This window comes from Prionailurus viverrinus, chromosome B1 (assembly GCF_022837055.1).
Source record: "Prionailurus viverrinus isolate Anna chromosome B1, UM_Priviv_1.0, whole genome shotgun sequence".
In the NCBI taxonomy this organism is placed as follows: domain Eukaryota; kingdom Metazoa; phylum Chordata; class Mammalia; order Carnivora; family Felidae; genus Prionailurus; species Prionailurus viverrinus.
Genome location: NC_062564.1, coordinates 185,489,877 through 185,505,529, shown reverse-complemented (window position 1 = coordinate 185,505,529; position 15,653 = coordinate 185,489,877). Strand labels below are relative to the sequence as shown.

Genomic DNA, 15,653 nt, shown 5'->3' with positions numbered 1-15,653 from the left:
TTTATATCACGTGATAGCAAGCATGCATCCCAGCTCCTCTCTCTGCTGTGAAGTCTCTGTCCTCACCCTAACAAGCTCTTGCAAGCTCGGGAGGAGCCGCAGCCTCAACCACGGTCATCTGTCTTCCTCTACAGAACTCCTGCAGCCCGCAGGATGCTATCACTCATTGGCAACAAGCTGCGTCGGGTCATTAGTTATCTCTTTATGTATATGTCCTGCCTCTTCACCCACGTGGCAGGATTCCGGAGAGCAAGGGTCACGTCTTACTCATCCTTGTGTCCCTCATAGCACTTTGCCTGGTGTTTGGGGCATGGCAGATAGTCCATAAATCTGCTGACAGATCGAACACCTGATTTATATGCCTCTGGAACCACAGAGGTAGAAGTAGCTTGATTCAAGTACAAAACTAGACAAGAGAGGAAACCGGTGCTCTCCGCACCGTTTCTGAAAGATCGTAGATCTTTTCTGGACTAAATAATACTGCTGGGGTCAGGATGAATAGCCTCTTGCTCCCCAGCCCCCAGCTGCTGGTAGCATCCCTTATTTATGAGGGCTTGAGTGAAGGCCCAAGGGACCTTCGTCTCAGCTGTTCAATACCCCTGGGTAGCTCATATGCCCCCACAGCCCACCCAGAAGGATGAAGGATGGCGATCATAGGAAGGGGAGGAGAATGTCTATCCTTAGAGGCTCCCACCGCAAGCCGCAAGACAGAGCCCCAAGGTCCCATCAGTGGGACTGGTCGCTGGCTCTCTGCCTTGCACTGATCCTATTTACTCCCCATCCTCATTCATAACCCTGACATTCAGCCAGGGGAACCGAGAGAGAGAAGGGGGATGGAAAAACGGGGTCAGAAAACATCTACTTGTAGCTTGGTCATTGAAACAGCACTCCTCCCCCACTAGTCTTGGTCCGGTTTAGAAGCCCCCTGCAGGCCGTCCTGGGGCAGGTGTATTGCCCCTTTGTGTCTGAATCCTTCAAACCGCCCTCAAGCAGGTCAACTGACTTGTCCAAAGCCGCACGCCCAAGCCGGGTGTCCCTCACCTGCAAAATGGGCCTCCTGATAATGAGGATTAAACGAGGGAGCCACAGAGAGCACGCAGCTCGACACAGAAAGTCACTAAAATCAAATTAAGGGGTGGGGACAATGAGAAAGCGTGACTGGTAAAGGAGGGGGTGATAAAGGAGGTCAGGAGAATGGTGGGTAGAGCGGCTGAGGGGCAGGGGCGGCCAGAACAGGGCCCAGCCATGCAAAGACTCCGCTCACCCCTTGGAGGGAGCGCCCCTGACCGGGTGCGCGACTCCGAGGCCCCGCCCCGGGCTGGCCCCACCCAGGCACTGGGGTCCCGCCCCCTAGCCCCACCTCTGTCCTACTGCACCCCGCCTCTCACCCTAGCCCCGCCTCCAAGGCCCGGAAGCGAAAGTCGTTCCGCCTCTTCCGAGCGGGGTCACGGTCAGGGCGCCGCGAGCGCGGACACCCTGAGTGCGGGGCTCTCGGCGGGACGGGGTGGTCCCCCGCCCGGCGCCATGTCCCGGAACCTGCGCACCGCGCTCATCTTCGGCGGCTTCATCTCCCTGATCGGCGCCGCCTTCTACCCTATCTACTTCCGGCCCCTAATGCGGCTGGAGGAGTACCGTGAGTGACCCGTGACCCCGCGCGGCGGCCTGGTCTCAGTAACAACCCCCCTCCGCCCCCCCCCCCCCCCCCCCAGCCCTCACCTGTTCCTGGGGCGGTGGAGAGAGCTTGGCTCGGGAGTGAGGCAGGCCCGGGTTCGAATCCTGCCGTGTGCGGCTCTGTGACCGTGGACAAGTGACCTAATCTCTCATACTCTCAGCATCCTCCTCTATAAATGACTGTTTGTAATATCTAAAACAAAACCGTTTAGCCTCCACTGAGACTCCAAAGTGGTAACGAAAGCAGTCTGCACATAGTAGGTTGACACCAAATACTAGTTCACGCGCACAGGTAACGTTCGCTGAACGCTTACTGTGTGTCACATTAGGCACACATTGGATCTTTTAATGTCCACAGCCTCACTTTGAGGTAGGTATTAAAGCCCGTTTTACAGGTGGGAAAACTGAGGCTCCGAGAGGTAGTATAACAGGCCCAAACCAAGGTCACATAGCTAATATGTTGCAAGGCAGATATTCCAATCCTGGCCTGTGTCTCCAGGGCTTCTCCCGCACACGGAAACTGGGAATGGTGATATTGGAGGGAGGCAGATGGAACCCTAATCATCGTGAGCTTGAAGGTGTTTTTATTGCACTTCATTTCCATTCCCAGAGATGCCTTTGAACGGAAATGTTTCGAACCTAAACCCTTAACCTGGGTTTTTGAATTTTTCCTCTCTTTTTTTCCCCTCAAATCTTTTTTTCAGATTCTGCTGTCTTCCTTCATTTTAAGCGGGTTGCTCACATGACAATGGTGAATATCCTGGGAGTAATTTTCCTCCTTAATCATTCAAGTTCTATCATTCTAAAAGCCAAACTCTCCTTCCTTGAGACCTATACCTCAGCAAGGATTAGCACTTTGATACATCTGAAACCATCTGTCAGAGAGAAAATATTAGGCATTAGAGGCTCATTTTGTTCTCCAGGAAACCTGAATCATCTTGAAGATGGAAGAAGGCCAACCCTGCCCCTGGAGAATATTAGCGGAGGCTGAAAGCTTGGCGGTTTGAAGGCAAAAGCTCCGTGTAAATGCTCTGCCCATTACAAATGCTACAACATTTGGTTTCTGGAGGCAGAGCGTTTTTAAGTCCGCACTCCCATTTCCTTGTAGCTTCTTTTCATCAGGCAGGATTGAAATGGCCTCTGTGCATTCTGCCTTCCAGCCTGTGTCCAGGCACCCTGCGTCGGGGTAAACAGAGGGCTGTGTGAAGCCCTGCATAATCTCGTTCCATCATCCTTCCTGCCTGGATGTCTGCCCCGGGCTGTTTTATTAGGGCATCGAGCGTGGGACAAGGGGCCCTGCGATGGAGCCCACTAGGAAAGTTTCAGTGAGGAAGACTAAAGCAGTGGCTCTCAGCTGGGGATGGTTTTGTCCCCCAGGGGACATTTGGTTCTTTCCGGAGACATTTGTGCTTGTCACAACTGGGGGTGGAGTGGGGTGGTGTGAGGGAGCTACAGGCATCTAGTGGATAGAGGCCAGGGATGCTGCCAAACTTTCTGCAGTGCACAGGACAGGGCCCCGTGACAGAGGATTGCCCTGCCCCAAATGTGCATGGTGCAGAGGTTGAGAAATGCTCATCTACATCAGATTCAAAAGGTGTGAGTTTGTGCCATGTAACCCAACACCGCCTCATAGGGATACCCTAGAATCTATGTTTGTCTGAGGTGCTTGAGACGGAAAATCAGGCCTTGTAGGCGAACGTTGAGAGAGCGTGGCTACAATATCTGCATTTTAACTGGAAAGCAGTCTACGCCTGCCCACTTTTCTGGTTCAATGTTAATTAATGTGGCCAACTCTTCTCTAGGAGTCCTAGTTGATTCTTTAAACAAGTAAATAATACGAGACGGCTAGTATTTATTGAAAATTTACTATCTGTCCGCCTCTCTTCCAAGCACTTCATACATATTAACCCATCTAGTTTCCATTTGTTGCAGCTGCTGTGTGATCATCACTCCCATTTTGTATGTGGACAGTGTGTGGTATGGGACAGTCAAGTGACTTGCGCAAGGACCCAGAGTGGATGAGTCGGAACTGGGGTTGGAACCAGTGCACTTAGTCGACCCACCACCATACTGTCTCTGGGAGGGGGAGGGTGCGGGGGGTTTGTCGGGGGACGAAGGCAGGTGAGGGTCTAAATCCCTTACCAGATGAGAATCTTAAGGTAAGTTACTTAACCTCCCAGAGCCCAGCCCGTGCCTTCCTCTGGAGCACTGGAGTTAACAGGACTGAGTTTACAGGTTTGGGGATGTATTAGATGAGATAACAGGTGTGGAAACACCTAGTATAGTATTATAGTAGGTATCCCATAAAAATGTTGAAAAAATAAGGAGCCACAGGGCAGGGAGATGAGACTAGGAGATTTAAGCAGGGCTGGCTGACCGGGCAGTAAACTGGGGCCCAGGAAGGTGAGGTGTTGGTGACCGGGCCGTGGGAACCTGGCGCATCTGGTGTGAGGATGGAGTTGCAACTCATTTCAGCACCTTGAACTCGCATTCAGTCAGCTCCTTTTGCATTTTTTATAACATGGATTTGAGCACTTACCGTGTACTGGGTACTGTGTCAGGTGCCGGGTGTACATGACTGCACAAGACGGGCAGAGACTTCCTCTCCACCTCCGTGTTCCCACCCTCATCCAACCCACTTCCCTCGCCCTCTCCTTGGACTCTGAGCTGGTCTCCCTGCCCCCTTGGGGCCCCAACTACTACTCCTTCTGTACCCAGCAGCCCCAGTAGTCTTTCTGGTTGCTCTTTTGTGGCTGATTTCTACTCGATTTGCATTTGTGGTTAAAGAACAAGGACTGTATGATTTTGATTCTTTGATATTAGTCACGATTTGCTTTGTGGCTTAATACAGGTCAATTTTTGCCAATGTGTCCTGTGTGCTTTAAGTGAGGATGTCATCTCCTTGTTTATGGAGTTCTGTGTGTGTCGATTACAGATCAAGCTTTTTAATTCTGTGACTTAGGTATCTTGAGGCCATTTTATTAGGTGCACACAATATAGAATACTCTGGAGACTTTTTTTCCAAGTATCATTACGTAAAGGGACCTCTTTATCCCTGCTATTCCTCACCAGCTGTATTTGGCCAATATTATAGTTACCAGCATTGTTTTGGTTAGTGTTTTCCTGGTATATATATCCTGTTATCTTCAGCCTCTGTTTGTCTTTAAATCTCATAACCAGCCTAAACTGGAATTTTAAATTCAGTCTGATAATCCCTTTTAACTGTTAGACCGAGCTCATCTTCATTTATGTTTACTGATGTATTTATATTTGTTTGCCTTCTTTATGTTGTGTTTTGTATTTATTCTTCTTTTTCTGTAACTCCTTTATTTTCTCCTTTTCTGCCTTTGAGTTTTCTTTATTTTCTCCTCTTCTTTTGAAAGTCTGACATTCTTTTGTGATTAAACTTTAAAGTTAGTCAATATCTTTATCCTCCTATGTATGAAATATACAAAGACCTTAGAACGCCTCTCCCTGCCCCACACACCCGGCCTGCCATGTGTTATTACTACTCCCCAGGCACCTAGGACTTTCAGAGTTTTGTACAGTCACGGATTGTTTCTCCTTGCCCACATGCTTCACTCACCGAGCCCTACATCTCACTCTTTTCCAGTGTCAGTTTTCTTCATCCTGAGGTCCACCTGATAATATTTCTTTCGTGAGCATTTGCAACCGGGAAGATTCATTCTTGTTTGTCAGAACATGTCTAGAACTCCGGTTTTCCCCGTGGCTGTTGGAAAGCCTGTCTCCATGCCATTTGTTCCTTGAATTTGATCATCTTGCTTGCTGGATTAAAATAGTTCCACAGCCCTCTGCTGTCCCCAGCGTCTAGCCAGGGAAGCTCATGGAAGTATTTTAATCAGGAGGGTGAGGTGATCAGATTTCACTGTCACTCCGGGTCAAGGCTGGAAACAAGAAGGCCTTTTACAGGAAAGCTGTTCTGAGAGTAGGGGGAGGTGACTGTAGCCTGAATCAGAGGAGTGGTGTGGGACCGGAGACAAGTACTGAATTTGGGGGCTGTGCCTAAGAAGTAAACCCTCCAGGGTGAGGGAGGAGACGAAGGAGAATGACAATTTCCAGGCCCCGGCAGCTGAGGAGATGGTGGGTCGTTAACTAAGAAACATGAGAAGGAATTGGTTTGGGGAGAGGATGAGCGAGCTCAATTTTGGACGTATTGAGTTTTGGGGGTGTGGATGTGCTCTTGGAGATTCCCTGCAGGCAGTGGGGTGTGCTAGTCTGAACCGAGGCACTGGCCCTGGGCCGGAGCTGGATGGGGCAGTGGATCAGCACCGGCTGGGAGTCAGAGTCATTGTAGGTAAGGGCTTCCAGGCGGCACTGAGGAGGGACTGAAAGAGATGAGCTGGCCTAGGGCAGCACACAGCATTGCGTGAACACGGTTGACATCCGGCGTGGTGAACACGGTATTTGCAGAGCAAGTGGTCAGAAGAAAGAGAGCCTTCAAAGGAGACTGAGAAGGAACAGTCAGAGCAAGAGGGTTGAAACCAGCAGAGGCTGTGGGGTCACAAGTCCCGAGAAGACAACTAACTCTTCATGAGAAGGGGGATGGTCAGCAGGGTCAGGCTTCCCGGAGGCAGAAAGAGAAGAAGTGAAAATCCTCATTAGATTTCTGAAAAAGAAGGTGAAGGCCGTAGGTTTTCTTGTTGAGGATGCTCTCAGTGGTTTGGTAGTCGTCAGAGAGCAGGCTGCAGCGGACGGAAGAGCGAATAGTGTGTTAAATTGACTAAAGATGTTCGCACAGCGAGGAGAATGCTATATTTGCAGCAGGTCAGGGCGTCTAGGGAGAGTTTTGTTTCAGGGAGAGATGGGACGGCCAAGAGGTGAGGTCTCTGATCAGAGAAAGATGAAGATAATCCGTAGAGTGACAGGTGGTAGGGGGTCTTGAGATCAGATGGAGGAGAGAGCCTTGGACCGAAGGCAGGACACCCCTTGCACCGGCTCAGGAGGGAGGGCAGGTATGGATGCAGCGAAATATAGGTTTGTTGTTGGGAAGTTGTGGGCACTTCTGGGTGATGACTTCTGTCCTCTTTGTAACGCGGCAAGTCCGGTCGTCGGTGAGTGAGAGGCACCGCCCGCAGCCAGACTCGCTCGCTCTTCAAACACTGCCTTTCCTGAGCTTCTGTGACCACCCCCTCTGCCAGTCGTCTTGCCTTTGCTCTTTCGCTCCTGCCTTTCAGCCACTCCTTCTTAGCCTCTCTTGGTGGGTCTTCCTCTTCTGACCACCTTTCCTCCATTTATATTCCCCAGGACTCTGGGCAGACGGAGGGGAAGGGCAGCGCAGTTCTTGGAAGGTCAGGGCAAGGTAGGCCACACATCCAGTCCTTGAGAAGCGGGGCCAGTGGCTGGCAAGGGAAGAGCCCACACCACGGAGGGCCCGAGTATCGAGTCAGTGCGGGCCCTTCAGCTGGGCCAGCCTGACCAGTGGTGGCCAGCCTGGGTGGGCAGAGACCCCACCCCGCAAGCTATTGGAATGAGCCTCGAGGCAGCAGAAAAGAAGAGGAAGGCTGCTTAGATAAAATAAAGTCAAGGCGATCGCCCAGGCTTTCAAAGCCGGCAACCCACTCCCACAAGACCGCCTTGTTGGGTTTCATGTTGACATTCAGCGTGGTCTGCAGCTCTTTCACTGACTCAGCCGGACTTTGCTGAGTGTCACACGGATTACAGGGTCAGTGCTACACGTGACACTTCAGTACGAAATGAGCACTGGGGAGTCGGCATCGGCGTTGGCAGTCAGCGATCTCAAAGCAGAAGTACGGGGCCGGTTCTGTTGTGCTTCCGGAGGGAGTCCCAGATGATGCTTTTTAGCTCTCAGCCTGCTGGCACGGCGTGGTTTACTCGAGGAGCCCACGTTTCGGGGAGAGTACAGCTGCCGTAGCTAGGGCCTCATCGGCTTTGTGTCCTAGAGCTAGACCGTGATCCTGAACGTGGCCTTTTAAAAGTAGCATGCACTTTATACTCGCCTGTGAAATGAGACAGAATAGGATCGTTTTCTGTGATCCTGTTCGTTTTTAACTTTAATTAGATGTGCAGATGCATAAAATCGTAGAGTTCTGCCAGAAACCCTGTGCTCAGTCTCCTCATTTAGGTGACTTGTCCAAGGTCACTTGGCACTTGATTGCTGGATGGACTCCAGACTCTGACTCTCTGACTGTGGCTGCCGCTTAATGATGCCTGTTTCACGTGCCTTTAAGACAGAAAAGAGTGCTTCCCAGCAGAGGGAAAGGTTACGGAATTGCTGTGAGACCTCACTGCCCTACCACCCGGCCGGTTCTTGTATTGCTGTACCTTCTGCCCCACCTGAAGTATGTTGTGTAGAGTCGGAACAGGGTTGTAAGTAATCACTTGTTCCAGAAATAATTCTTACCTCAGAAGGGCATTTTCCCCATGATATGCCAGGTACTAGAATACACTTTTTAAAAAAAATTTTTTATGTTTATTTATTTTTGAGAGAGAGAGAGAGAGAGAGAGAGAGAGAGAGAGCGAGCAAGTGGGGAAGGGTCAGAGAGAGAGAGGGAGACACAGAATCCAAAGCAGCGTCCAGGCTCCGAGCTGTCAGCACAGAGTCCGACGTGGGGCTCGAACTCACGAACTGTGAGATCATGACCTGAGCAAAGTCGGACGCTTAACCAACTGAGCCACCCAGGCGCCCCTGGAATATGCTTTTTATTTCTCTCACCATAGAGTCAAATACAGTGCAGACAGACTAAGGTCTTATTTTCCAGCCGGCATTACAAAGCTCCCTGGGTTCAACCAGACTGTCTGGTGAGGAAATAAAAGTGTTTATAGTGTTGGGAGGAGTCAGTCCTTCCAGCGGCCATTTAGTCCCCCTCAGCCTCTGGTTCACATTTGCCACCATGGCCATTTTTTTTTTTTTTAAGTTTATCTAGTTTTTGAGTGAGAGAGTAAGAGAGAGCATGCATGAGTCGGGGAAGGACAGGGAGAGAGAGGGGACAGAGGATCCAAAGCAGGCTCTGCACTGACAGTGGAGAGCCCGACGGGCTCGAACTACAAGCCGTGAGCTCATGACCACTTGGTCCCCTCCGCCACTAGTTCAGTGGGGCACCAGAGCACATCCAGGCCCGGAGTACCCCACAGGCAGCTGGAGTGCAGAATGCAAACACTGAAAACGTAATTTTTAAATTTTTTATTTGCTATTTTAAAAAAAAGATACTTTGAAGTAATCGTAATGGCCCAGTCATAAGGAAGTGTAAGGACTTCCTAAAAACTTGTTTTGCAGTTGAATATTTTAGTTATTAAAAATAAACATTGCAACCAACAGAAAAGACCTAACAATAGTATGATAAATCCCTGTATCTTCATCACCTAGATTTGCCAGTTAACATTTGGCCGCATTTGCTCCCCCCCCTTCCTGCCCCATATATTATATTACATATCTATACATTCATGCATACATACATACACACACATAATTACATCTACATATAATTATTACTATTGTTTTGCTGAACCCTTTGAGAGTAAGTTTCAGGACATTGTGAGTTTTCATCCCCCAACACTTCCGCATGTATTTCCTAAGAACAAGGGCATTCTCTTATATAACCACAATGCAGTTATCCAGGCCAGGAAATTTAATGTTGACACAATGCTACTATCTCATATACGGTCCATATTCAAATGTTGCCATTTGTCCGATTACTTCAGGTTTCGAGTTGCGTTTAGTTTTAACCGTCTGTTGCCAAGGGGAGACAGGGAGGCGGCGTCCTGAGGCTGTTTTCTCACTGGGCACGGCTCCCAGGTCCTCTTCTGCACCTGCTTTTCAGCTTCTAGCTGCTGGCCCATCCCTCGGGCGCCCTTGACCCTTCTCAGGGGGTGCTTGGGAACACTCTTCCTTTGTTGCTTCCTTGTGAATGTTAAAGTAACAAGTCACAGAGTGGAGCTGTTTCACAGTGTGGCCATTCAATAGAAAGATACATGTTTCACTTTCAAAGACTTAAAAATCATTAGGTGGATTCTGTCACTACAATACGATAATCAGCCTGTCCACATGCATTACCAGTTTTCATAATAATGCTTGGCCCTTTGACTGGAGATAATGATCCTCAATTAAAACTACAAATCAAACCACTGCCTTAGCACCAGGGGGCAGAGTCGGGCTTGCTGAGACACTAGAGTGAGGACTTTTCTAACTGACATTGCAAAGCTCCAGGCCCAGTATTACATATTTGGGTCTTAATCATTTCACTCCTGATAGAAACATGCTCTCTACTGAAAAGTCAGTAATTAGCTTATCCTGATTTGTTCACATGGTTAAAGCCCTGACTTCTGCATTGCCCTTTTCCTGAGGTTCATAGACCCTTGCCGTTTCTCTTAATGGTGGCAAAATAGAAACTTAGCGGCAACTTCAGCAACGTGGACTTCTAACTCCTGAGGGACCAGTTTGTTTTCCTTTTAGCATATTCCGCATTCACAGATTTTAAAGTGTCTTTGTGTCCTATCATGAATTTATATAAGACTGCTTTGGCTTTAGAGTATTTATAAAACATTAACGGATTAAAGAAAACCAGGGGATGTAGATAGGATGCTAATACCGGTTATCACTTGGTAGGAACTAGTTCAGCAAATCGGTTTAAATTGCCTGTCCAAGCCAAAAAAAACGAGGTGGTTGCATAAGGACAAGGATTATAAAGAGATTATGGTCTATTTTAAATAAATCCTTAGCCTCTCTCCAACCTCATTAGCAATTAGCAAGAAGGTGTGAAGACAGGGATTCCGCTCTCTTCACTTGGTTCTCCATTGCATTGTAAGAGATTAGGACACAATTAGACATTCTGTCCTTGTTACCAAAAGTCAACTTCCTTTGGTGCTTGGCCGTCTGCCAGTGTCTTCGGCCTCGCGGTACCTGCCTCTTGGAGAATGTGTTCAGTACAGCAGGATGTCTGATTTTCTTAAATCTGTGGCTAGAAAGCTTTCTGGCAGTTGATCATTTTTTTTTTTTTTCTTTTTAAGAGCCACCTCTTTCATAATACTGGCAAATGGACCTTTTAGGTGTGGACAGTTGTATCTGTTTTCGTTCCTGGCCCAGATGACAGTGTCGTCTTTGACTAGTTGGCATTTTCTAAGAGCGTCTTTGAGACACATCCGTACTTCGAGAACTTACATGTTGACAATACGGTAGGGCTCAACCCTACAGGAGTTTAATGTCTTAGGAAGTGAGATCGCCTTTTGTGTTGTAGTTATTTTAGAAAACCTGACACTTGAGAGGCTCCGTTGTCCGCCCTTTGGCCTATCTTGGTCCAGAGGGTCTTGGTTGCCACTTACCTGCTACCTTTCAGAGAGGCCCGGGGAAACCATTGGGCCGTTGTCTGTAATGGCCTTCATTATGCTCCGTCTTCCCTCCGTCTCCCTTAGAATTAGATCTCAAGATTCACATGATCCCTGTTGGCCAGTATTTTATTTGCCAAAGCAAAACTTAACATTGATAAAACTATCAGGTAGGTCACTTAGGATTGACTTTCTGTCACATCACTGGAGAAGCAGGTTCAATGGATATTCGATTTGGCAAATCCCCGTTCCGTGTACCTTCGTGCTTCTTGTAACTTTATGAGAATCCAGAGGCCAGAATAAAGAAAACAGCCTAATATTAAATAAGAGCTGAATGTGGATTTCAAGAAACACTGTCAGCCTGATTAAAACAAAGGTCTGATTACAGCGTTTAATTACTGTAATTTAGTAGTAAACATCCTTTGGCTCCAAGTCTTTCCCCCGAAAAGCCGCCATTTGTTTGTCAAGATACTTAAAATAATAAGTCTTTGTTTTCACAGACCTTGGGTTTATTCTCAACCACTTAGAAAGATGTGTCAGAGCGCGTGAAGCCCACAGACATAAAATGCCCAATTTCTCTTGGCCCTTGCCTGTTGGGTATCTCCAAAGAGGTGGGCTAAAGCTGCCGGAGCTGAACCTCGCTTACTAATTGGCACAGCACCTGCAATCAATTAGGGAAGCTTCAATTATCCAAACCGAAGCCACCCACCCAAAGATTAATTTTCTGCTCTATTTCCTATCAAAAACATAGCATATTTAGCTCTGGGTCTCGTCCTTCGGCAGAGCGCATTTGAGACATAGAAACTACATCGTTTTCTTGTTAATTGTACTTGTTCCTTCAATTCAGCAGCCTTCCCCTCATAATATCCCACCCACTAGCTCTTTCAGAATTGTTCTTTTTCTGTTGTTTTGTTGCCTTTCCAAAATGCTGAGATCACCGAGAAAAGCTGTTAGTTGGGAGCTTTTTTTTTTGAAGTATGGCTCTCTTTTCCTTTATTGAAAATAGCCAGTCTTTCTGCTCTATAGGATTGAACTTCCATCACGTAAAAGCTGTGAGTTCTGGGGTCTCTGAATTTGGTAGCACTCATGTATATTGTTTCCGAATTGTCCCCTGCATGTCATTGTCCCATATAAATAGAAAGATTTCTACCACCATGGTCCACCCACATCTACCTCCCTCCCTCCCTTTCTTTCTTTTCTTTCTTTCTTTCTTTCTTTCTTTCTTTCTTTCTTTCTTTCTTTCTTTCTTTTTGAGAGAGAGAGAGAGCAAATGTGAGCAGGGGAGGGGCAGAGAGAGGGAGACAGAGTATCCCTAGCAGTCTCCGCCCTGTCAGCACAGAGCCTGACTCGGGGCTCAAACTCATGAACTGTGTGTGAGATCATGGCCTGAGTCAAAATCAAGAGTCAGACACTTAACCGACTGAGCCACCCAGGGCCCCTCACCATCTCCCCCCCCCCCCCCCCCCCGCCCCCAGCCTTTCTAAAGAGCAGTTTTTCTTCTGTGTTTTTTAGAGAAAGAGCAAGCCATAAATCGAGCCGGTATCATTCAAGAAGATGTACAGCCACCAGGTAAACTTAAAAATCAAAGCAAAATCTCATTTGTACCGCTGTGGGGGGGGGGGGGGGGGTGTGTGCTAGATGGTGATTGTGCTGTTCCTTGCACACCCGTGGCTGTTCTATGGGTGCACCCCAAGACTTCATTTTGATATTTCACCCCAGAATGTTTTTTGTAAGTTTGCACGTTCCCTCTTTTGCATTTGATAAGTAGGCATGAAAATCTCACAAGTGTGCGATTGAATACCAAGTGTGAATAGCTGTTCTGCAGGCTTATTTCCAAGCACCTAGTTAAACACTAGCCTCACGGGAAAAGGCTGTTTGCTTGTGAACTGTTTTAATTGATACAGAATTCTGCTTTATACAGAGGCTCAAAAGCTCCCTTTGTGGCTGACTAGTTAGTTACGTTCAGATGATCCAAGTTGAGTGAGAATGAGAAGTTTCCAGTTTCGTAACTAAAACTCTTGTAATCTGTGGCAGCGTTCTTTTTTTTAATTTTTTGTTTAGTTTTTGTTAACTAGGCCAGATACGTCGCTTCCTGTTGTGCGGCCATGTCTGAGCCATTTTGAAATCTGTCATGGCGGCCATGGCCTCCCAGCCGTCACTTTCCAGGACTCTGGCAGCTTACCCGCACTGTCTCAAACTATGTGGGAGTTGCACGACTCAATTCTGATGACATTTCGCTTGTTTGCCGTTGAGGGAAGTGGTAGGAAGTTTAAAAGCGAATCCTGTTTTGATTCATGTTTCTTTCTCTAGGGTTAAGAGTGTGGTCTGATCCATTTGGCAGGAAATGAGAAGGCTATCAGCACCTCAATTATGAAAGACATCTTCTTGCTTTCGATTCTGCAGCAAGTACAATAAATGGCCTCGCTACAGAACGATGGCTGGAGAAGAAAAGTCTGTAAGGCTGAAAATAAGAGCGCTGTGCACAAGGATTAATATTTCCCTTCTTAGGTATCAAAAGAACCCCGGAGCAAATCACACCATTAGGGAGGTTTTCATGATTCGCTTTACTTTCTAAAAATGAAGCTGTCTCACCCAGCTGTGTTTGGAGGAGTTCTACTTATTATTCAGTCTCTGCTGCTCTCCCAGCCGAGCTGTGATGTGAATGCAAGCAGCCAGTAGACTCGGGAAGGTCCCAGTCTGTGTTGCCATTTCCCAAATAGGAAATTTCAGTGGAACGCCACCGTGCTGAGCAGCCCCACGGGGCTCTTTGAAAATGGGCAAGTTGATAAAACTCTTTGAGGACAAGGTGCACTGTACTCCTGAAGAATAACCAGTTCAGCTTAACCGTCTTGTCGGAGGCTGCTGCGTGTTGGGGTAGAAATCCGTGTTGCACTAACAGAAGTGAAATGTGTGTATTAAAATGGATCTGTTCTTAATTCACAATGGTGTAGGTTTTGTTTGTTTGTTTGGTTTTTTTTTTGAAAATCCTTTATCAACTCTGTAAGTTACAGTAAGAAGCCCTGTTTGGCTGGACGGTGTTTGACTAGATGTTCGGCGGCATGGCATTTGTCGTTGTGTCTACAGGTTAACATTTTCAGGGTAAATAGCACATTTGTTGACGCAGGTGACTTGTTGCTCACGGTGTCCTACCAGGGACCCCACCGGGTGCTGCAGAGAGGAGGGTGAGTATACCTTTGTCCCTCTGGTGCTCGGCCTGGCCCCTTACTAGATTATACGCCTTTGAAGAGATCCCCCTTTTTCGCCTTCAGGTTTCTCAGAGTGCCTTGCACATTACCGTAGGTTCTCCTTAGACGAGCTGCCTGATGACATCATTTTATTACTGTGAGCTGCGAGTTTGCATAACAGACAGCAGTCGCAGTTAGGAAATTATCGTCAGAACGAAGTCGGATTGATAGTTCCAAAACCAAAGTCATCATTTTTTTGGGTAGACATTCCCTAACCTTTAATTGACTTCTGGTTAATAACGCAATGAAAGAAGTTGACTCGTTCAGGGTACTTTTGGCCACTGTTTCCCTTGGAGGGGGCAGCAGGAAGTTGTGTAACCTGAAGCCAGGCATTCCGTGGGTGCTTAATGGAGATTTCTTTATGACTGAGGCGAGTGCATGTGCCATGTGCTCTGGAAGATGTAGCGAACTCTGGGGCCGTGATTGCCTGTTTGTCAGATGGAACAGACTGCGTTTTGTCTCTTGAGTGGGATCTTCGTCCTGGCCTTGACACTGCCCTGGGTACACCTCTCCGCGGAGATAAAGGGGCTCTCTGTCCCACTCAGCTGCCTTGATGTTTATAAAAGGATCAGTCTACGCGTTGTCCGAGGTGTCCCATCAGACTCTGCTGCCCACGCTTAGCAAACGGTGGGGCGGGTCGTAAGAGAGGCTGCTCTTGAGGGTGGACTCAGGGCCTCGGGGTTCAGCCACGTGGTTCCCGCGTGTGCCTCCGGGACAGTAAGGAAAGCCTTCGGAAGTGGGGATCTTGGTCAGATACAATTAGGAAACACAGAGTTAAAGTGAGTTAGGCTTATTTGCTTCTCATTTGGCGATTTCCAAGAGAGGCTTACCGGTTCCCAAATGTATTTGATCACAAAATATTTTTCACGGATTATCTTCTGGGGCTAGTGACCAACAACATCCTTTTGGGGAAATCTTTCAGGACCCTTTAATAATTCTTAAAATTTTTTGAGGCCCCCAAAATGTTCCCCTTTATGTGGGTTATATCTGTAGATACTGTGTTAGAAATTAAAACAAAATTTTAAAATATTTATTAATTTCCTTAAGAATATTGATAACAAACCCATATAGAATTATATGACATATTTTTATGTGAAAAATCTGTTTGCCAAAACAAAAAATAACTAGCGAATTTCTTTAATGTCTAGCATAATAGATGCCTCTTAACAGCTAGATTCTAATATCTGCTTCTGCATTCGATCTGTTGCTGTTATCACATGTCATGTGGCCTCTGGAAAACTCCACTGTATACACTCATAAGAAGATGAGAGTAAGAAAAGGCAAAGAAGCTTTAATGGGATTATAAACATTGTTTTGACCATGCAGACCTCCCGAAAAGGTCTCAGAGACCCCTGAAGGTCCCTGGACCACACTTTGACTTTAGTTGTTTTTCTTGGCTTTAGTCACACCTTGCAGAATCGTGTGTCAAACGTTGCC

The 15,653-nt window shown here is 47.4% G+C and overlaps 1 protein-coding gene across 2 annotated transcripts; it reads left to right on the top strand.

The window, feature by feature from the left end:
- The first annotated feature begins 1,416 nt into the window (after window positions 1-1,416).
- SMIM20 (small integral membrane protein 20) lies at window positions 1,417-13,911 on the top strand. 2 transcript variants are annotated; one of them, XM_047857122.1, is made up of 3 exons: window positions 1,421-1,633; window positions 12,484-12,540; window positions 13,282-13,911. In XM_047857122.1, exons 1-3 carry the CDS (start codon window positions 1,525-1,527, stop codon window positions 13,317-13,319), a joined length of 204 nt encoding a protein of 67 aa, XP_047713078.1. In that variant the 5' UTR covers window positions 1,421-1,524; the 3' UTR covers window positions 13,320-13,911. The 2 variants fall into 2 exon arrangements, with proteins under 2 accessions (XP_047713077.1, XP_047713078.1); XM_047857121.1 differs by lacking the exons at window positions 12,484-12,540; window positions 13,282-13,911 and adding an exon at window positions 2,376-3,743 and having other exon boundaries at window positions 1,417-1,633.
- Window positions 13,912-15,653: the final 1,742 nt, after the last annotated feature.